The sequence below is a fragment of the Mixophyes fleayi genome, chromosome 8, assembly GCF_038048845.1.
Source record: "Mixophyes fleayi isolate aMixFle1 chromosome 8, aMixFle1.hap1, whole genome shotgun sequence".
Taxonomy (NCBI): domain Eukaryota; kingdom Metazoa; phylum Chordata; class Amphibia; order Anura; family Limnodynastidae; genus Mixophyes; species Mixophyes fleayi.
In genome coordinates, this window is record NC_134409.1 from 133,050,471 (window position 1) to 133,074,676 (window position 24,206).

At 42.3% G+C, this 24,206-nt stretch overlaps 1 protein-coding gene across 3 annotated transcripts in view; it reads left to right on the top strand.

Moving 5' to 3' along the window:
* The window catches only part of MGLL (monoglyceride lipase), a 37,188-nt gene that overhangs the window by 2,586 nt on the left and 10,396 nt on the right, over positions 1–24,206 (top strand). For all 3 annotated transcript variants that reach the window (XM_075183630.1, XM_075183632.1, XM_075183631.1), the window contains exons 2-4: positions 497–629; positions 7,881–7,987; positions 22,445–22,581. In XM_075183630.1, coding sequence (XP_075039731.1) covers positions 508–629; positions 7,881–7,987; positions 22,445–22,581 — 366 coding nt within the window. In that variant the 5' untranslated portion in view covers positions 497–507. The remainder of the gene's footprint in view (positions 1–496; positions 630–7,880; positions 7,988–22,444; positions 22,582–24,206) is intronic.

Consider the following 24,206-nt stretch of genomic DNA (forward strand, 5'->3'; position numbering starts at 1 on the left):
GTCACCTCCAGAATGGCATTGCTGCTGCTTTTCAGTTTTTCGGTAGAATAAGAAATAATTTTGCCCAAAACACGCCCAACAAAGATAATATATGCTGATTTTTTAATGCAAGAATGCAAAAAACTTGCTTAGTGCTAATCCTAGTAATAGCTCTATAATAGCTCTATAACACAGCTCTTTAAAGTTAAATGACCAAGAGTGCCAATGATGTGAGATATGATTAAAGCATTAGCTGTCGAGCCGGACTCTTGCCTAATATCCTCTCTTTCCGCATAGAGGATGTGATGAGCTTATGTGTTGCTATCCCTTTAAAAGCTGTGTGTGTTGTATTACATATCACCAACGGGGTACAGGCAGATTTGGCCATGCACAGCGGGAGACGGGGCAAAGTATCCCAACATTCTGCAGATAATGATCATTGTACACGTGAGTTAATGTGATAGGTCCGTGGAAACTTATAACTAAGTTTTAATTATTTTCGTTTTTTAAATTTTAGGCAGTATTCCAATGATGCCCGAAGACTGCTCCCCCGGTCCTCAGGATGCACCAACTAAGGATCCACAGCGTTATGTCAATGCTGATGGACAGAAGATTTACTGCAGAGATTGGATACCTTCCTCTCCTCCGAGGTAAGGCTGCCCTCTGTTACTGAAGCTCTCCTGGCACTGATAGAGTTAACAGACCCACACCCTTTATAAGCCTGGACAGAGCACTGTTTGACGCAGATGCCTGTATAAATAATGCATAGCACAGGACACGGAGGTTTGCAGGATTCATTGTTCATGTGTGTCCTACTTTAACAGGTCCCTGCCCTGAAAATTTTTTAATGCTGAACTTTTTTTGAGTTTTTTTTCCTCCTGTGCTAAACCCTGTGGGTGCATATGTCTGGGGTGCATAGCTAAAAAAAAAGTATCTCTTATTAATGCTATGCCAGCGTTTAAAGCAGATGTCCACCTTCACACAAGTTTATGTTAGAGTTGTTTGTGTGCTTAGATCTGACAACAGAATTGCAGTGTAGATACATTAATGTCCAATGAACAGATCTTTTCTTATCTGTTGTCCTATCCAAGGATGATGACAAACAAACTCCCCATGTGCAAGATAAAGTTGCCTAAAGGTGCACTTCAGTTTTAACATTTGTGATAATTTGATAACTTCATGGTAGTTTTCTAATGCAGAAGTTGGTTAAATTACCTTAGCAGAGAAAGTCAGTATGTCAGCTGTCACTCATATTCATTCAGGTATTCATACATTAATACCAATGTCAAGTGAAGTGTATAACATTGATTATCTTGTTACAATGGCACCTGTCAAGGGGTGGGATATATTAGGCAGCAAGTGAACAGCCAGTTCTTGAAGTTGATGTGTTGGAAGCAGGAACAATGGGCAAGCGTAAGGATCTGAGCGACTTTGACAAGGGCCAAATTGTGATGGCTGGACGACTGGGTCAGAGCATCTCCAAACAGCAGGTCTTGTGGGGTGATGTGCTGTGGTTGGTACCTACCAAAAATGGTCCATGGAAAAACAACCGGTGAACCGACGACAGGGTAATGGGTGCCCAAGGCTCATTGATGTGTATGAGCACCGAAGGCTAGTCCGTCTGGTCCAATCCCACGGAAGAGCTTCTGTAGCACAAATTGCTGAAAAATGTAATGCTGGCTATGATAGAAAGGTGTTAGAACACACAGAGCATCGCAGCTTGCTGTGTATGGGGCTGTGTAGCCACAGACCGGTCAGAGTGCCCATGCTGACCCCTGTCCACCGCTGAAAGCGCCTACAATGGGCACTTGAGCATCAGAACTGGACCATGGAGCAATGCAAGATTGTGGTCTGGGCAGATGAATCACATTTTCTTTTATATTATGTGGACAGTCGGTTGCGTCATTTACCTGGAGAAGAGAGGGCACCAGGATGCACTATGGGTAGAAGGCAAGCCGGCGGAGGCAGTGTGATGCTTTGGGCAATGTTCTTGGGTCCTGCCATTCATGTGGATGTTACTTTGACATGTACCATCTACCTCCAAGTACGCCCCTTCATGGCAGCGGTATTCCCTGATTTGCAGTGGGCTCTTTCAGCAGGATAATGCACCATGCCACACTGCAAGCATTGTTCAGGAAAGGTTTGCGGAACATGACAAAGAGTTCAAGGTGATGACTTGGCCTCCAAATTCCCCAGATCTCAGTCTGATCGAGCATCTGTGGGATGTGCTGGAGAAAACAAGCCCGAGCCATTTGCAGGACAGTAAAGCATGCATGTATTAACCAGGATGCATTTTTTTTCTTTATTCTGTTGCATTTGCAGAATTGAGGTACAAAATACTTTATTCCTTAGTGATGTCACTAGTTCCTGGTGAGTTCATAGACTACCACCTAGTGAACTGACAGGCTGCATGCTGAATATTGTGGTGACCCACAACATGGCCGTCTCCAGAGTGAGAAGACAAAGGGTAAACCTACCTTACGTGAGGTTGTTGTAAGTTACCTGCCCGCTGAACTGCTCCAGAACCAGTCTGTTGGAATGCTGAGTTGTTATGCAAATTAAATGTCATTATACAGAGATAGGCGAGGCCAGACTGCAAGGAATTAACAGAATTTATAATTACACCCTTTTTTTCTTCTTGAACTGTGCATAGTAATGAGGTATTTAAATATGACAGAATTAGCGACTCTCCCTATGCGTGTATACAGGCTGTATAGATCATATGTATATGGGCTGTATAGAATCCGTTACAGCTGTACGGGACACACATACTTGGCTATGTCCTTACCCTGGAATGTGGTCATACTGCAGTGATAACATCGTACTCCTCTGTGCTTGGAAACATTGAACCGAGGTGTTATCGCACCTGCAGTTTGCTGAATTGCCTTTAAATGCAATGTATTACGGAGGAGGTCCAATCAGAAGCTGGAATCTTGGGGATTGCGGTTTCTGATTGGTCCTCCGTTCACACTTCTTACACGGCCGTTATAAAGTGGGGAATTTTAAATGTTCTTCCACATATGTTGTAGTGCAGCTTTAAAGGAAAATATACCCAATTTATAGGTACTATAAGGTTTTCAAGTATTGCTAGTACCTATTATTATCTCCCCCCTTCTGGGTGTCTGTGTCTCAGTCATATTTAAGGGGGTGTGGCTAGAACCAATCCGAGAAGGTAATATTGGAACTAACAGTTAAAATGCTGCAAAATATTATTATTGTTCTGTTAATGCAAATAATAAATAAAAAGCATTTCTTGGAGCCCCCTTTGCAGTTGCTCCTTCCTGTGGACACACCAGAGGTAGATGTCTAGCTGCCTCTGTGTAAGTACCCTGAGGCTAACAGTAGCCACGCCGTTAGCTTACAGTCCTATATCCAGCGTGACACAGGGTTGTTGAGTTCAATCATGTCCACGGGTCACTCCTGAGGATTGACCTATGGCATGGTAAGCTATCCCAAGTAACGTCCCACCGTGCGAGTGCAGGGTATGAGGGTCAGTGAACTTGTGAACGTGTTGGTCCATCTGATACAGTATCTGCAGAACTATTTGTTTTAGCTTGTGATCAGCTGAATTAGATGTCATGTGTATGACCAGCCTGAGAATAATGTGACACGGAGCACACCAAAGTACATCAACCTGTGAAGGGGCAGGGCTTATCACAGGAGGGGTGGGGCTACTCATACCTGGAATGACAGGCTCCACCCCTCATGTGATAATCCCAAAATGACCATGCAAGTTTATTTTACTGTTCTATCTTGTGGACTCCTAATAATCTCATCAGTAGTCCCTCACATTGCTGCAGGTCGTTTTTATACTATTGTTTTTTTAGGTAAGTAGTGAAATAAAGTTCACCTATTAAAACATTTTACTTTAGACTACGGAATAATAATCTGCACTGAAACATATAAAGTTTAGAAATTAATCCCCCCCGCCAAATCAAAAGCATCCAAATGATTTCACATGGCTCGTGTAGTGTTTGATAGTCACTGTCTAGCGACTAAAACGTTGGCGGTTATTTATTTATTTTTAAATCAAATTTTATTATTAGCATTTTATGTTACGAACAACACACAAAATAACATTTAACCCCAAACTACTAGTAATACTAAATTCTATAAACAGAAAAAGAAAGGAAAAATTCTCCGGGCACTAAGAAATAATGACGTAACAGAAAGATTGTGCAACAGATCAAAAACAATTATTACAGAACTTCAATCACCAGATATTATAAACGTTACTGGTCAGAAATTGGTGCGGGTGAACAAGGTAATAACAAATTATATATCCTACAATATATTGGAGTTTCTCCATTGATTTCAAACCCAGTTAGGGTCACTCGCACATTGTGGTTATTCACTAGTTATGTACAAATGCACAGAAACTCTCTCGCTCGCTGAAAACTAATTCTGATTGGTTGCTATTGTTTACTGCATTTTAGTCTAAAGCTGCTCATTTTGGTCAATTTGGTAGTTAAATTTGGTAGTTTTCAACCAAACCAGCATCCATAATGATTGTTTTAAACTATCAAAATCCATTCTAACCAGATTTGATCAATGATGTTGGAAAATCCAGGGTAATGTCTGCCTTGGCGTGTACGGCCAGAGGCTCACAGGTGTATTGGCGCCTACTGTGATCTATTCCGTCTCCACCCACAACAGGGTCTGTCCAACGTGGTCTTCTGTGTATGGGACCAAATCATAGGGAGGAGAGGCCCCCCAAAAATATTTGCTATGGGGATCAACAATGTTGCGTTCAGCCGCTGACCTTAAGACATTCTTAACTGGAAAAAAAAATACACCAATCTAACTACAAATAGATTTAATGTGTGTGTGATTGATCAAAGGATAACATAAATTAAATTATTTCTGAGCACAGTAACGGAATGCCTGGAACTCCGGCCATCCCAAGGGCACCGAGCTTTTCTCAAGGTCAGGCTTTAACCGGAGCACTGATGGAAATCGTATGGATCTGCCATGTTCAATGTCAGCAGTGTGACTGAGCTGTCTAGTAAGATCCAGCGTGGACAGACTAAATACTGAAGCTTGCAGGGTTTCCTGTCGCTCTCTCAGAATAGATATGTGTGAAATAATTGACTTTGTATCTCTTCCTCCCCTGGCTCCACGGCTTCTACCAGCCCAGAAAAGCCATTTCCTTTTTTTTTTTTTTTTTTTTGGCGTTACATAATAACAGCTTTGGAAACCTGTTCTCTTTTTAGTAACTGACTTTTAGGAAAATTACAAGAAGAAAGCAACGAGCCAGAGGCGAGGGATGAGGTGAGAGACAGCGCTCCAGCGAGTCCTTGTTGGCAGACTGACATTCCTTATTGATACGGTCTCTTTGTGAATCAGGGAAGACCGGTGTGCGGCAGCCAGTGATGGAGGACTGTGGAACGTGGGAAAAACATTGGGAACCGAAGGTTGAAAAGACAAGAGCGGTGGTGAAAATCGGTCGCCAAACAGCCCCAACAACACAAAATAAAGCACACGTCATGTCCTATATTATCATTTTACTGTTTATACTGTTATTCTGCATATATGGCCGTTGTAGATATATTCGGCAGCTAAGAGGTTAAGCCTGTGTGGCAGGCAGCCGCAGCACGTGCCTCCGTTGTAGTTCAGTGCCTGCTGGATAAATCAATATGGATGTTTAAATTGCATTGTGGAGCTGTCAGATTAGAAAACCTGCCTTTGTGATGCAGCTTAGCACACTCCAATGTGCAATATTTATTCCCCACCTGGCTTCCTATAGGCTCCCAAATCCCCCCCCCCCTCCCGCCTGGCGGTGTACAACAAGGATTGCTATTTCCTGCTCACACCGTATAGCCATCACTATATCATAAAGTACTTTCCGTCACACAACAAAGTGATCGTTTCATCATGTGATAATCCGCAGCACGGTACCGAGATAGAACCCCATAGACGTTTAGACAGTAATTATTACTTGTACATTATTAAGTTAGACCCAAGGTAAAATAATATTTCCAATAAAATGTTAACAAAAGAGCTGACACTTTAAAAAGAAACAAAATGCGGATATTGGTATTGTAAGATATACATTTTTGGCTGGCTGGCTTTGGAAGGGTTATATCCGGAGGTGAAAAGGTTAAAGACTGGGACGTCTGGTGTCTATAAATGGGTGCTTGTTACTATACATGGAGAAAGGACAACGGAAAAGGATGAAAGATGTTATTTATTTTTTCCACTGGAAAATGTATTTTTGAAAAAAAAAAAAAAAAAAAAATGTATTTTCTCGGACATCAAAAAGACATCTGTTTCTCCAAGGGAGGGATTTCACCGACTGCCCGTCTTACTGTGCTCCTGTGTTCAGGCGGCTGCATAGCGAAAGTGGAAAAGAGACATTCAACCAAATTAAAGATTTTATCGTTGGGAGTCTATGGCATATACCGGCTTCCAGGGTGTAGTAAGATCCTGTTCTTAAGGCTGAGAGGCGTTATCCAAGAGAAGCCGGCGTTCAGTTCAGACTGTTCTCATCGTACGACTGGATTTTGAAAGGAAAAAATTGGGACGTTCGAGTGATCTGAAGTTTGCCCCGGCCATTAAATCTACCCATTGTTTTCCTTTAGGTCCCATATAAGTTAATACAGATATATATATATATATATATATATATATATATATATATATATATATATATATATATATATATATATATATATATATATATATATATATATATATATATATATATATGGTAATGTGTGTTCATCAAGCGTTTAAATTAATGAAAATAACGATTGTGAGATAAAGAGTTTGAATGGAATGATAAGGTCATTATAATCATTGTGGTGCCTAATACAAAGCGTTCTGCAAATTTATTGGTGTCTAATACACAACATCATCAACATTTATTTATATAGCGCCTGCAAATTCCGTAGCGCTTTACAAATGTATAACATTCTGCCGAGCTCCCCGGTCGCTGTGGCGCGTCACTCTGCGGGTCTCCCCGGTCGCTGTGGCGCGTCGCTCTGCGGGGCTCCCCGGTCGCTGCGTCGCTCTGCGGGGCTCCCCGGTCGCTGTGTCGCGTCGCTCTGCGGGGCTCCCCGGTCGCTGTGTCGCGTCGCTCTGCGGGGCTCCCCGGTCGCTGTGTCGCGTCACTCTGTGGGGCTCCCCGGTCGCTGTGGCGCGTCACTCTGCGGGGCTCCCCGGTCGCTGTGGCGCGTCGCTCTGCGGGGCTCCCCGGTCGCTGTGGCGCGTCGCTCTGCGGGGCTCCCCGGTCGCTGTGGCGCGTCGCTCTGCGGGGCTCCCCGGTCGCTGTGGCGCGTCGCTCTGCTGGGCTCATGTCATAAGAGCTATTTCTCCAGCCTTATAGTTTTTAAGATGCTTTCCTGCTAACATTAAATGGTATTGCCTGAAGGGTGTCGCACAGATCAATTGCACAAAATCTCCCCTGCATCCGTCACACAGGCGACTAAACGGTTCTTGAAACGCCTCACCCCTCTAGCTGCCACCCTACTGTACAACATTGCGTACCAGTCCTGGGGGTAAATTTATCAAGCTGCAGGTTTGAAAAAGTGGAGATGTTGCCTATGGCAGCCAATCAGATTCTAGTTCTCATTTATTTAGTACAATCTACAAAATGACAGCTGGAATCTGATTGGTTGCTATAGGCAACATCTCCACTTTTTCAAACCTATAGTTTTAGTAAATATACTCCCTGGTGTCTAATGAACAGCCATCTACATGCTCCGAACTTACAGCATTCAGTTCATTAGTCCTTAATATAGTTCATACCACTGAGCTCCTTGTTCCTGTTTTTTAATTCCTATCCCCCAGGTTGATAATAAGATGATTTGCAATTGATTAACACAAAGTGCTGAGCTTATGCAGCATGCATTCCTGTGCGGATTTATTAAATGGTTTATATTTTCTGTTTCGGTCCCCAGGGCTCTGGTGTTTGTGGTTCACGGCGCTGGAGAACACTGCAACCGATATGATGATATGGCGCAGATACTAACCGGCCTAAACTTCCTGGTATTTTCCCACGACCATGGTGAGTGATCATCTGCACCCGTGCGCTGACTGCCGTTCTGGGAATTTGCCACAACTGGCAGTAATGGGGTTAAATCTACCGATTTGTCGCACCATTTCCTCTCTCAAAGAGCCGACAGGAAAAATAAAACCCTTTGCTTGTATTATGGCTCCAGTTTGTTTCTAAGTAAAATGCCATCCTTATTCCGTTACCATGCAATTTTGTTGGCAAGAGAATTATTTGTGACCTGCATCTTATAATCGCAGCGAGAGTGCTTGGAAATTTCTTGTAATCAATTAAAATAAATGCAGCTGTTTTATAGTCTTTTCGTTTGCAGGTGCTTATGTCAAAAGCCGTCTTTGTCTAATGTGTACGTTTGTCTAATGAATTTATTTACAAGGCTCCGCCCAGTATTCTCACATGACTCATGTTTTAATTTGCTTAGTGCATTACAGGCGTTGAAGTTATAACACACCTAATATGATGATCCATAACCATTATTACCAATATTTAATCAATCAGGCTGTAATAGATGTTGAGCGATTTGGTAATGATAAGTACTAAGCAAAGGACGTTTTCAGACTATGCTGTAATCATCATCATCATTTATTTATATAGTGCCACTGATTCCCAGCGCTGTACAGAGAACTCGCTCACATTAGTCCCTGCCCCATTGGAGTTTACAGTCCAAATTTCCTAACATACACACAGACAGAGAGAGACACAGACTAGGGTCAATTTTGATAGCAGCCAATTAACCTACTAGTATGTTTTTGGAGTGTGGGAGGAAAACGGAGCACCTGGATGTTATTTTCTCTCCAGTTCTAGCGCTGTGAATGCAATATATTACATTGTAGACACGGATCAGCCTCTAATTCCGGTTATGCTAAATTTTGGCAAGCCACTACAGAAACCAGGGGAAGTATTAATGCTGAATAGACTTTTGTTTAAGGAATGACTTTCACGATGAGTGAACCAGGCTTCGATAACCCATTTTACTGATAACATTAAGCACATTTACTGACGGCCATCGTTTTTAAAACACATTATTATTCTCTATTAAAATGTATCCACGACTAAAAGTATTTGCAGCAACTAAGGAAAGAGGTGATGGGGGATTGTCCTCCGTGCATTATCGTAGTGTCTACCTTTCCAATGGATGAAACTTTGACTTTATTTTACTTGATTGTCAGTAAATTAACCCTTGAGTGAAGCGTAGTTAAATCCACAAAAATTGCAGTGAGCTGAAATTGAATTGATTGAATTGTCTGCCCCATTTTTTGAACAACAAAGCACTTCGTTTCTTATGTATTCCTGACAGTATAAAACACGTCAATGATTGTATTAACTGCTGTTAGAATACTTCTGTTTTATACACAGGTTTCAGGCCATGTCATTCTGTATCAGAGGAGATAGGGAGGTTAGTACAGCGGATGGCTAGTGGGAAAATGTTAAAATCAGGTTCTTGATTTTGTATGTTCTGGGAATCCTTACTCTGCCAGTGACTTTCCAGGGCGGTGGTCAGTCAGCTTCTAGATTTTTTTGGTTTGCTTGTGGAGTAAATAACATACCACGCCTTATATAATCTCCGGTTTGTAGCTGAAGTCCTGCAGTCTCTAATAAATGTCTCCTTGTGGTATAGAAATTAAAGGCTGCCACCCTCTGTGATGTGACCTTTTTCATATTGCTGTATTATAAGTTTGAACTTGTATCACTTGTCTTCTCTTTCGGAATGTCAGGTGGACTCCAGAATTCCGGGGAGTCCTTCTGGAATCCCGGAAGAGAAGGCCACCGTGCCAGATCGATGTGAATTGCATCATTGCGCAGTGGGGGGCAGCTCCATGATGGTTCAAACCGCATCGTCATGGCCCTTATACTTGTCCAAAAAGTAGGCAAGAACATTTTAAACTGTACCCGTCACCTATTCATAGTGGAGATGGTCTTTTTTGTGGCCGGAATCCATATACCTCACTGAGGCATGAGGCACTGTGTCTAGTGAATTGCAAAGCTGCAGTTCAGGCTCAAAAATGTCTGCCTCCAAGGTATGCAGGTGACACTGTAATGCACATTGATTGCTTAACCCTACAAGCAATCCAGTTGCTATGTCTACCGTTGATGACTAAATTAAATATTCTATATTCAGTTGGCTTCCTAAATTCCTTCTGGCCAGGTCATTTCGTTTTACAGGTTTTCAGTAGCATTTTCTATAAAATGCTTGTAGAGGGGGCTGTAGTGGCTTCTACTGATAGGCTGGTCTTATCCCTGCTGGGAAGGGGATATGTGACCTGTCTGATCCCCAGACCCTCATAAAGGGTGAGTACAGCGCTGTTCCTGCTGACTTTATGTATGATATTCATACTTAGATTAACCACATGAGTGTACAGGTAACAGAACAAGATTGTATATTATAAGTAACCTGTGCATTGCTAATCCTGAAGCGGAGAGATGACCTAGCTCGTACAAGAATGCTTTAAAAGGGTTAACGCACAAAACTGTAGATTTGTTAAAAAAAAAATGTTCTATGTTTATACATAATGAATCTGGAAACAATGTATTTTTAAATGTTTATATACATGCATCACATTGCGGTCCATTCAGTATATCTTTATTGGGGGGGGAGCATGTCAAAAAGTGCATTCTGCGTCCCAGAAAATTCAGAACTACAAGATCCAAAAACCAGCATCCTGGTTTTACACTGTCCATAATCAGTACTGTTTGGGTCCTATCTATATGTATTACTTTTGTTCATCAAACATAATATCTGTCTGTGTCTTTATCGAGACGTGCCGGAGATGCATTTTACAAAAGAGATGTAATAAATAAACACAGATTACATTCCAACCCCTTTCTTGGTATAAAGGTCTGTAGAGTATAGTCCAGTATTATATCTTTACTAGTAACATACTTTCCAACTGTCCCGGAATGTCCGGGAGACTCCTGAAATCTGGGTATGTCTTTCCCGGAAGAGCAGGCAAGTATCCCGCATACTGGTATTTGCTTGTCAAAATGACGGGATTTGCGGTGAATCGCGTCATGGCCCCGCGACAAAATGCAATTTTCGTCTCGGGGGTGGGGCCAAAATGACGCGATTGACCGCACCCCGCCCCCTCCCGCCCTCCAACTGTGCCCCCTGCCCGGAATCTCCCGGAGTTCACTTGTCAAAGGTTGACAAGTATGACTATTAAGCCATCTAGTAGGAAGAGTCCTGGACCCTGCTGGTGAGGTTGTTTAAACTCTGTAATTAATCACCGCCCGCTATACAGAAGCGCGTCACAGCAGCAGGTCTTAAAAGGCAAATAAAATCTTAAAATTACTTTTTTTTTTCTTTTTTAAGTAATCGGCACATTAAATGCATATTATAATTTAGTAAAGTTAGCTCCAACTCAGGATAGGAAGAAAAAGGATCATGACACAAAGTCGGCAATGGATAACTTTGCGCTGAGCCCTGTATTCTTCAAAATTCTTGCAATGTTGTCGATCCTTGGAAAACTGACCATTACTGACAGAAAAAAGGATGGTGCCAGAAGTGGGATTCCCTTGGTTCTGCCAATTGATTTCTAGAGTTACTCAAACCAACTGTGTTTCAATACGATTCGTCAGAATTTCTCGAATTTTTAGAAACATTAACTAATCGAGACAGTCAAGCCTGTTCAACAGTGTTTCAGCCGATTCGTGTGTGTTTCAGCCGGCTCACACACGTTTTGAAATATTTTGGTGGGGTTTATCTATTGAGAATGGTGATCTTCAAACTATAAATATTATTTAAATAGTATTTTAAATTCAAAAGTTAAAAAAACTACTCATTTTAATGCACATGCAAACTTCAAATTGGGGTCTATTCACCTCTGCACCGTGAACATGTTGGAAACGGTGAAATTAAATTGCTTTTCATACCGGTTTAAAATTTCTAGAAAGTGAAGTGGCCCAACCACTGAGCTGCTTCTTCTCTTAACAATAGTTATTTTCTAATTTTGTCTAGATAAATTGTTCCTTGGTGATTTTAAGCTCCTCTAGTTTTATGTTAAGATAAGGAGCCCATTGATCACCGGCATGAAGATCCCTGCAAGTCAGGGAGAATTGTTTACTCTGATTTAGACATCTAAAGCTTTCGAATTGAAATGACTGTCAGGCGTAACAGACCCTGAGTTCTGCACGATACAGTGGGGAAACCAGAAATGACCTGACAGATGGTGCCAGACTCTATGGACCTGGTATATTGGCATTGCCTACTTCTGGTGCATGCCCCCCCTGCCAACGCGTTCTGCACAGACTGTGTTCTTGAAATACTCAGCAGGGAGCGAGATATTAATACAGATACCACATCTCACTACCCAACAGGGATCCTACCGCTGGCACCATCAACCTGTTGTATTTACTAAACTGACATAGCTTTGCCGGGATGCCAGGGATTTCAGGATAGTGCCAGCTTTAGATATGCCAACTTCCCTGCATGAAGAGGAAGACAGATTTGGTCTAGCCATGTCTGGACCAAAGCTTTTAACTCACTGTTGCCTGGAAAGAGATACATCCAAACACAAGTTTATTTATTTGTAATACAGATAGAAATGTATCGCTGTGTCTGTGTGGCAGGGCGAGGATGATTCAGTAAGGAGAGTTAAAGGGACATTATTCTGACACATTATTGTAAAGCTGGTAGAATTCTTAGAACTCCTCTTGCAGAATACAACAAGGATTGTCTTATGAATGTGATACACTTTGTCCAAAATTGCAAAAATTGCAAGTATTCTGTCCTTTCTGCCATGATGATATTTAGCGTTATCTGCTCCAAGAATGAAAGCAACGTTGGACCTCAGACGTATAGGTGCAAATTTGCAGAAATATAAGGGCAATTCAGGGTTGGATGCAAGTGCATTTGCGCCTTGTAACTTTGTGTATCATGTAAAATTTTTACGGCCTTTGCATATGCACTGCTTGCACCGTTATTTTAGGCTGCACTTATCTAATACTTGCAGAGTTGGGCACTTCGGTAGGCGGATCGGAGGCATTTGTCCCACCGCAAGGGTGGTACAAGTGCTAAGACACAGACCTTTACCACGCCTGAGCTGCAAGTTGCATTTATGTCTGATTTGCGTTTTTCAGGCAACGTTTTTGTGCCTACACAAAGTAGGTGCAAGTTCTACACTTACCAGGCAAGCACTGACTTGTGTGTCTGTTTCGTCTGTATGTAGTATTGATGAGATTATCGTTCCATCATGCAAGACTATATCAAACAGCGTAATGTCACGTTAGTGGGTGGTTGCTGAGTATATAAAGACAAATAGACTTATCAGGCAGACGCAGCCAGTGGTCTTAGCTGGTAGCAACATGTAGGACATTGGTCAGCATTGCTTCCTCATAGCTCTGACACTTATGGCGCTATCTGCACATAGTTTGTACAATCTCGCTACACCGATCATCCACAGCAGTAAAACTACCTGCCTAATATTGTGTACGTCCCCCATGTGCTGCAAAAACAGCTCTGACCCGTCGATGCATGGACTCCACAAGACCTCTGAAGGTGTCCTGTGGTATCTGGCACCAAGACATTAGCAGCAGGTCCTTTAAGTGCTGTAAGTTGTGAGGTGGGGCCTTCTGATCAGGGGTTAGCATGGGCACTCTGACCGGTCTGCAGCTACACAGCTCCATATGCAGCAATCTGCGATGCACTGTGTGTTCTAACACCTTTCTATCATAGCCAGCATTAACTCTTTCAGAAATTTCATGCTGGGAAGAAATTCCATGGGATTGGACCAGACGGACTAGTCTTCGCTCCCCACGCGCATCAATGAGCCTTTGTACCGGTTGTCCTTCCTTGGACCACTTTTGGTAGGTACTAACCACTGCATATGAGGAACACCCAACAAGATCTGCCGTTGTGGAGATGCTCTGACCCAGTCGTCCAGCCATCACAATTTGGGACTTATCAAAGTCGCTCAGATCCTTATGCTTGCCCATTTTTCCTGCTTCCAACACATCAAGTTCAAGAACTGACTGTTCACTTGCTGCCTAATATATCCCACCCCTTGACAGGTGCCATTGTAACGAGATAAAACCACTGACAAGTGAAGTGAATAACGTTGATGAATGTTGTAGCTGATCGTTGCATGTTCGTTTGATTCTCCCACTCGGTGTCCCAGATTTCTTTCCGTAGTCCACAGACATACATGCAGGTTCATTTTTAATTGGTCGTTGATTAATGGCTCATCCATACTATACTCTCATTGCATTCCAACTGGGACAAAACACCAGGTTACCACCGGGTAAATATTACCCTCAAGGATTCCATTGATCCCCACGCCGTGCCGCAAGGAAATTATATCTCCGTTATTGTGATCGGATTCTATTTAAGGATCTTGGCAATATATGGGTCAGTTTCCGCCCCTCCACTTTATCTTTTAAAATTCTCCTCTGGAGGTCAACATGTTATCATTTTTGTTCTGTTCCTAGAATGTCTTGAGAGCGACGTCTCCCTTCTTTTAGCGTAACGCCCCAGAACCATTACACTTAATAAAATCTCCATGACCGAAAAGTAAAGAGAATTTCAGGTCTGTTTCTATAAACAGCTGCCGTGTAATTAATGTAAAATATTCTTTCTCCTGCAGCAGATGGGTTTGTGTTTTTTTTTTTTTTAAATAATCCATCAACAGAAAAAAAGGAACATTCTTAGGCGAGTGTTATCTGATTAACCCTTCCCTGGCAGTGGGTCCGAGCCGAAGGGGAGGGGGGGGGGGGAGGGTGGAGAACAATCTCTCTCATGCGTAATTGCTTTCTCTCTAATGCAACATTTCATTCTAAATAGCAGATAATAAACCGTTCCTTTTGAAGGATTTTTGATTGTAGGTCCATTCCTTTGATCTTCCCTTGCAATTATAATCTTTGACTATTACAGGATTGTGTTTGAATTTTATCCGTAAGTAGAGTATGAGGTTTAAATACCGTTCTGGGAATGACGGTGTTCACTTGGTACAACAGAGACTAGAGATGACCAAATGAACAAGAGGGTTCGTGGGAACGGTCCTAGACCCCACTATGGGCTAACGAGCCCTTGTTTAGGGTCCTGTATTAATTTATATTGTGCATTTGCATGTTTCAATACTTCCCAATCTAGAAGAAAAAAACACAAAGGGCAAGGCTTACATAGAACATGTATGTGTGCTCAATTATTTGTATGTGTGTGCAATTGCACATCTGCGTGACCCAATCTCGCAATTTCACGGTCAAGATTGGGCCGATGACTGGGCGTGTTCTCGCACTGCGTCTGAGGCAGACCCATATGCGTCTGGTGCGGCGAGGCACGATGATGATCAACGGAACTAGCTAGCCGCTTGTGATTGGCTGATTGCTTCTTGACCCCTCCCACTGGTAGTCATTCATTCATTCATTCATTCATTCATGTAGCTGGTATATTATATGAAGTGTCCGCCGTCTATTTGCATTGCTAAATTGATATTTCTATTTGGACTGTGGCATTTGATTCTTAGAGGAAAACAACACATGTTTGTATTTTTAATTGAATGGAATTTGTACCTTTTTTATTTTGTATTTGTGACATACATTTAATTTTATGTGGCAAATGCAAATTTTGCATTTTTTAATAAGACTTGACGCCTCATTACAGTATTATAATCTACAAGTATGGTCATGCAGATTTTGCACACACTACTAGCACTATAAAGCAACCTCTATACATGGTGCCTACGTTTTCTCTATCGCAATGTGTATGTGTTGCAGACGTTGACAGATATTGAGATGCTGTAGACTGCACATATGCACGTAAATGCGCTTTTCATGTGCGCATCTTTTCTTGCTTGTGTTCAGAGGCAAATGCGTCAACTCTTTTTGCAGATCTAATGAATAGATCACGGTATATTTGCGCCGATCCCACAAGAATAATGACCACTGGGGTCCACTAGTGACACCATGCAAAACGTACACATCCTTTCGCTGAACAGTTCCGTAGATACACAGTAGACTAAAACACTTTCATTATTTGGCGGAAGCACTTGCCGGTCACTTACGCTGCGACTATGGCTCAAAAATTAGTCTTGTTTTATTAGTCAGCTGAGGTCCGTTAGTTCCTCGTTCCAGAAAGAAATATATTTCTTCCAGTAAAGGACTCATCATTGTGTGTTCTATGATATTTCAGTGTGTGGTTTTCTGACGTGCTACAGATTTCCACATCCCATTTTATTCTTGGCTCTTTAAATGAATATTCATCCAGACCTATCCCTCTGATACCGGCGTATAGAAGTCTCTTCCATCTCGCCGGTAATTGCTTTACAGGATTCTCCAGTAAGTCCACAGGGACCCCGAGAAGACGAGACTCCATTCAGTGGCCTGTGGTGAGAAGGTTTATCCTGGGCTTGTGTGTATTAACTCATCGGGGGGATTACAACTGGGGTGATAAATGGGCCTTTGTTAATTGCTGAATATTCTTAAAAACCCATAATGAAATGTAATCCCATTACCTGAAGTTCAAAGGTTTTAAATTCTGCAATTGTGTTGGCTGCTAAGTGAGAGATAACTTTCTAAATTGCGTCATTAAAGTGTTGGAACTTGTTAGTCGTGCTACATGCGTCTTTCATCAGCCATGATGCCCCGAGAGGTATCGAAGTAGCCTCAAAAGCTTGCAATTTAAATATATTCAGGTAGCCTATAAAGGGTTTTGTGTCAGCTGCTGAATGAGATGATCCGACGGGGTGGAAAATCAGGTGGGGTCGTGATCGACACGCGGGGGGACAGATAAGGCCATGGTCGGGAATCGAACTATTGATCCCAGTGCTGTGAGGCAGAAGTGCTAACCACTGAGCCACCGTGCTGCCCCAAACATGTTGTATTTTTTGTGGCCAGAATAGAGTTTGCAATATCTGGGTGTTATACTGTAATTGTGGTAATGATGTGATTCATTGTGGTGTGGCTGAATGTTGATGTGTTACGGATATGTGTGTGTTTCCTACTGACCTCATAATGTTTGTTTAAGCTCCCCTTCCGGGGAATACACATTACCGGCCTTTTATGTCTTTTATATCTCTGTGCTATTAATAACAATGGTACTAATTACTGCAAAGTACTGACCGTGGGTGACTGTTCTCACTTACAGCTTCCCTGTGTTTGTGCATCATACCACTCCTGATATGTGTGAGTACTCCAGACACTAGAGTACCATAAAGGCCCTACATGGACCAAATCCTATAGCAGCCTTTTCCAGGCGCCAGTATAAAAATGGTTTATATTATTATTTACGTGTTTTAATGTGGTCTGCACCAAATATGTGTTTTTCTCTGTAAAAATAACGCCCTCCAAATAAATACTGAGAAAACACCTGCGACCCACCCTCTTCATCCAGTATTGGAGCAGAGCAGGGGGGCTACCATTATTGTGATGGGACAAGATGGAAATCTTTCCGTTACACCATCGTTAATCAACATGATACAGTCAGGAGTATTTCTAGAAATTGGTGCACTGGAAAAAGATGCTATAACCCATTGTTTGCTTTCAATCTCTTGACGTTACGGGACAAAGGAGAGCTAGAATCTGATACATGATCTCCATCTCCTTTATTGTAAGCTTACTTCTAAGTTGATATCCTTCTGAGTGCCCCCCCCCCCCCCCCCGGGTGCATTGTGAATGACCGTAGATGATGCTGACAGAGTTAAAACTAAATGAGAAAAGCAAGTTTGACTCATTACAACAGCTCATTAAACAGAACAGCGCAGGGAATAATGTGTACGTCGTCAACTATTTTATGCTAAGTAGAATAATTATTCTTCCTTTTGTTCATTAACCCTGATGTAACGTGGCTCTGCGGAGTGTTGCAGGGATCCTAGGCTCACAGCAAAGGTACAGTGAGTTGCACTTTATTTTTAATTGAGTACATGATTCTGATTAGACCATCCCCAATCTGTACGCTTGAATCAGGGCGGGGCATGGTTGTAGTCTTAATGGGCCTCAGCCTCACCCAGTGACCACACGTTGCATATATATTTGGGACTAAAGTTACTACTGTTAGCTTTCTAGTGTAGTGAGCAGAACACGGGAGAGAGGTCTGCTCTTTCTGGGGTCCGGGAGAACTGCCCAAAATTGGTGAGTCTCCAGGACGTTCTGGAAGAGCAGGCGAGTATGCTTTACGTGAGAGAGCCCAAGAATACGGAGTGTTTGTGTGTTCCTTGTGTGTAAGGAGGACATTTATACAAAAGCTCTGTTTGCAGTCTGTAAGTGACTGTCACTGAGGTAGGTTGTTTGTACATCTGTGATCTCATTGTGTCTGTAGCTTGTTGTCATCGTTATTTTCATTGCTTTTCTGCATCTCTTCCGATACCATAATCTGCCTAACAGCTGATACTTCCCTTTCTTCTACCATCTCTCCCTATTTTCCTGGAAATAAAGATATAAGATTTGCTTGGTGAAAAAGAGGTCACGGCTTTATTTTAAAAATCCTTATTTTGAAAGGTGTCAAAACAGCATCTGTCCGCTCCGACCATAACCGTAATTATCACAACCAATACCGGGGGGCCCTCAATGCCGCCTGGTGTCTCCAAGCCCTGGGGATCCCATCCCCCCTTTACCCTGGATTCTAAGAAGACCCCATTAGGGTGATATTGAGCATTTCTCTTAATTTAAATCTCTCTAATCTCCTCTAGTCGTCCATTCTTATAGTCCCTCCCTGCATCCATTGGCTCCCTCCAAACCAGTTCCCCTCTATTTCACACCTGATCTACCTAACCCCTTCCTCTTTATCCTCCCCTAATCCTCCCATCTTCTAATTTAGCGTAGGTCTGGCCCAGCCTCCGCGATTGCGTTCCGTTGGGCCTAACTAGACCTCTTTCTTCTTTGCCAGAGGTTTGTACAATTCATGGTCAATGATTATAAGAAGTTAGTTAATGATCTCCCATAATCATTTTATAAATCAATCCTAGTGCATATTTTATACATTGTTTAGCTTGTTCCTACCTCGGCATTCCTGAATATATAACCAGAAACAAGTACTCGTCTAAGAATTTTCTGTCAGGAATATTCAGCACTGCTCAAATTAGCACTTTAATTAGGCCTCCTTCAAATGACAAACCTGCAACGGTGGGATGTGCTTTTCTACATCTAAAGCATTGATATTTATACAAAATAAGACATTTTCCCTGTTTATATTGTTTGTTATTCCACAGACAGTCTTGGCTAAACACATTTAACTTCTGGCTAATTTAGAATTCAGGCCATGAGCGGGTGCTATGTATTAATTATCACATACTTCTCGTGGCTCGTTATAGACCTCACAGGTGTAAGCTTTACCACTGAATATTTACAGGAGTTGTCAAAACTTTCATCAACTAATAAAAATGTCAAGTGATCTGTAACTCGTTCGTTGGCGGAAAGTTCCCTCATACTTCCCTCTCCTCCTGGATGTCCTCACACTTTCTTAAAATTAACATCTCAAAAACCGAGCTCATTGTTTTTCCCCCGCCCAGACTCCCCTCCCATCACAACCTCTCTATCGTTGTCAATAACTCCACTATCTCCTCTGTCACCCAACTCCGCTGCCTGGGTGTCACTCTTGACTCCTCTCTCTCTCTTGCCCCCCACATTCAATCCCTCGCCCAAGCCTGTCGCTTACAACTCCGTAACATTGCCCGCATCCGTCCCTTTCTCTCTCAGGATGCCACCAAAACTATCATCCATGCTCTCATCATCTCCCGTCTCGACTACTGCAACCTCCTCCTTACTGGCCTCCCCCACTCCCACCTTGCCCCCCTCCGCTCTATACTCAATGCAGCTGCAAGACTCATCTTCCTCTCACGCCGCTCCTCCTCCGCCTCCCCTCTCTGTCTTGCCTTACACTGGCTCCCCTTCCCCTACAGAATCCTTTTTAAACTCCTTACCACCACTTACAAGGCTCTCTCCCACTCTACTGCCCCTTATATCTCTAACCTCCTTTCCATTCACACTCCTGCCCGCTCCCTGCGCTCGGCCAATGACCGCCGCCTCTCCTCCACTCTGATCACCTCTTCCCACTCTAGAATCCAAGACTTCCCCCATTGCTGCCCCCCTTCACTGGAACGACCTCCCTCGCTCCATTCGTCTCTCACCCAATCTGTGCTCCTTCAAACGGGCACTTAAAACTCACCTGTTCCTTAAGGCCTACCAACCATCCATTTAACCTCTCGTCTCTTCTGATCATCCTCCCTTGACCCCTCTTCTCTCTCTCCTCTTTGATTCACTGGCTCCCTTTTGTGCCTGACTTTGTTTACCCTCCCTTAGGATGTAAGCTCGAATGAGCAGGGCCCATCTTCCCTCCTGTCTCCATACCTGTTCTTCTGCTCCGTCTCTACTGTATCTGCCTGCCTGGAGTTTCTGAAGTACTGGTACTGTGTGTTTATTGTTCTGTACTGTTCTACCCTGTATAGTCTACTGTTTGTACTGTGTGCGGCGCTGCGGAAACCTTGTGGCGCCCTACAAATAAAAGATAATAATAATAATACTTTGTATTTTTATCTCTGTGGATGGAATTAACATAGAATCCCAATGCGTCCCGATTTTTTCAGATTCCTGAGGCGTCTTAATTAAGAGGACAAGTGTGGATATGTTACTGCAACTGTTTAGTATATTTAGGGGTATATTTACTAAACTTCGGGTTTGAAAAAGTAGAGATGTTGCCTATAGCAACCAATCAGATTCTAGCTGTCATTTTGTAGAATGTACTAAATAAATGATAACTAGAATCTGATTGGTTGCTATAGGCAACATCTCCACTTTTTCAAACCCGCAGTTTAGTAAATATATCCCCTTAGTCTTTTAAATTAAATATGGGATGGATTTTACAGTCAGAATAAACTTCAGGTCAGATCCGTTTGTTTTTCGTTTTTTTCACTTCATAATCATGTGATCCCTATAGTAACGTGACATGACGAATTTAAGATGGCGACACCCTAAAGGTCATTTAGGAAGATGCAAAACATATCAAGTATACCCTGCTACCATTTTTAAAAAACCCTGTTCTTACTTTCAACCATAGTTGCCTACTCTCCCCAAAAGGTCACCCTCCTAGAAGACATCTAATCTTTACGCAAAGTAGGTGGAGATACCTCCGAACATTTAGAGTCCTGAAAGCATACCTCCGATCTGCCTACAAATGGACGTTTTTGGGTAAAATGACACCCACTTTTCTGTTACGCCCTCCCCCCACCAAAATCGGGACAGTTGTGAGGTATGGGTGGTGTCGTGAGGATGTGAATCATGTCATTATGACCCCGTCCCCTCACTGCGCAATGATGCGTATCACATTGTCACCCCACCCACCCGCACTTGCCCCTGGGTTTATACTTTTCAGACTAAAATAATACTCAGTTTAAGGTCATTTATATATTAAATTAACCATGAGACTGAGGGGACATCGGAACAGTCCACTTTGTTCCTGTTGAAAATGTAGGCCGAGGCCTAGTTTCTACCATTGCTCAGGATGTGTGAAGTTCAAATCCTATTACGGGAAGCAAAAAACGCTTTGCGGCCTCCTACCCAACAGATAGCGAACGCTCCGTCTGTACCCCTTCAGTCACATTTCAAAAATCTTGTCCTTCAAAGCTGGCGACAATTCGGTTCTGGGTGTCAACGCGTAACCAGGCACCCGACGCGCCCAGCTCCACCAGTCAGAAGGCGGATGCAAATGGAATGTTGTAAATGTCCGTGAACTCAGATCTGTGAATATAGGTTTGTTTAAGATCATAGATAACACAGTTCTTATTAGCCTCTCTGTCTGCATTGCTGTGTTGTGAGCGGCCATTTTAGGTACTGGTTACCTCATGTGGGTAAAATCGGGAAGTGAGTAGTGCAAACCAATACGTCCGTGTTTCTTTGTTTGTTTTTTAGAATAGGAGATGTCAAGTAAAATATATTCTGAAGAAAATAATATTTTTACATTTACTTTTACTTGTGCAGCCTCAGTTTCTACTTTTCTGTAGATATCCTCAGCAATCATCCATTTTAGACTCTGAAAGGCTCTATACATTTCATTACTGACAGGAAGTCTGGTGTGTGTGTAACAGACAACTAATTACAACATTATCCTAAATATGTTTATTTTTGATAATTTCTTGAAAGCTTTGCATATTAACGTTTGAATGTTGTTTAAAGCGTACTTGTCGCCAGCTCACAGCCATTTTCCGAGCAGAATGAATTCATGAGAATGCAGCCTATCCTTTCACTAGGAACCGCTGCTAATTGCCTATTGGTCGCCCAGATCCTCAGTGATGTCATTAGTTCCTTGTGAAATGACTATTGGTCCAGCCCACAAAATGGCTGCCTCCGCTATATGTAAATGACAATATACTTTGATAAGTCTTTTGTGTAAGACACATTTTGTTTTGGTGGTTATTTAAGGATTAAACATGCATTCATGTGACCTGTTAGTGAGTTTTGGAGACGGGATTTGGTTTTGTCCTTTTTTTAGTCTGTGGAAACTCCATTATTTATTTATTTTTTTCTTTCACACAGTCGGCCATGGGCAGAGCGAGGGGGAACGGATGATCGTGTCTGATTTCCAGGTTTATATTCGGGACGGCCTCCAGCACGTGGACCTGATGAGGAAGGAGCATCCTGACTTGCCCTTGTTTTTATGCGGACACTCCATGGTGAGACCCGGGAACAATCCCCCATAATGCACTCTGTCATACTATCTGACGGATAAAACATGGCTGCCAGCCTTACCTGGTTAGCCGCTGAGACAGTGCACAGACCCGTGTGCGATAATTTCTATGCGCCACAATCTCTTGACATCTTTATTGAACTTTGTTGCAATGTCATTTTATTGCATATGTAAATACAACTGTTTGTTGGTCATTAAGTTATAAATCCTAGAGATGAATAGAAGATAAACGTAATTGCACTCCATACATATAATAAAAAGAATTGCACTGAGCATTTGCATATCTTCCAACATTGTAAATGTGCAAATCAGGATGGGGGGAGTGCAGAACACACCTCCTCAGTAGTCCTGGCAAAAGTCCTGATTTTTTGGGACAACGGGACAGTCCTCTAAAATTGGGACTGTTCTGGCTAAATTGAGAAAGTTGGGAGGAATGTATTTGGTCGGGACGTTGTCTGAAACATAACTTAAATACCTGATAATTAGGGACCTAGCAAACTATGATTTTTTTTTTGCACACATTTGACAGTCCTGCTGGAGGTTCAAATGTAGATAACGCAGACCCGGTACCTTTATATTTAAAGGTTTAAAGCCACGTGGACAGCCGGGCTCTGCAACCTTCTACCCGTGGGGTGGCAGAGCATGCTTGGACTTATAGTTCCACCACGGTTGGAAACCCGCCGGTTGCCTAATTTTACTTTGCAACATAAAAAGGGTTTCGGCTAAAGAGCAGCTGACAAGAGTAATGCAAAAAATGTATACTGAAATAGTACTGACAGCATTTTTGTTGCTGACGTGTCTTATGTGTATCAGAATTGTATAGAAAAATTACAGGAGAATGTAAAGAATCTAAAAAAAAAAAAAAAAGCCAGTACTTGGTAATCCCTCAACTGAGGCCTTAGGTCATATTTGAAGTGATCATTATACATCGAGTTTTATGAGGTGTAAAAATGTGACTTATATTTCGGTACCAGTGACCGTATATATACAGTGGTCAACCTTAGCGATGACGGATTATAACAGGGACAATTGAGGCATTAGTACAGGGGAACTTGACGTTACTCATTCAAACTCAACGCTGCCATCACGACCTTAGAATAGGGTCATTGAGGGAGGGGCTTAAGCTACGATATTACCCTTGTGTCACTAGTCTGTCTGACATTATTGTAAGTTCCAGTGAATTTGAGGAGCTGTTCTTACAGTTAATTGAAAAATAATTGGGAATGAGAGGAATACTTTGTGTTCTAATAAAAAAAAATAAAAAAAAAAATATTTTATACACACACTGGACCTCTCAAGTTGAGTGTTGGTGACATATGAAGTAGAGGTCCATTGTTTGAGCTCTCCAAGGGCTGGACATTACAAAGTGACAGGATCACACAGACCAATAATGGCTTCTACAAGACATTTCTCCCTTCCGCCTTTATGAAACTCTCTTTCCACCTTCTTTGGATTTTTCCTTAAAAAAATTTTTAACTAGAATACCCCTACGAAACCACAAATTGTTTCAAGACCTCCGAGAACAGAGAACAATCTAAGAAGTGGCACAAATCCTATTTCTATGTATATCTCTCATTTCTATACGTGCAGCTGGGTTTACTCAGCAATAAC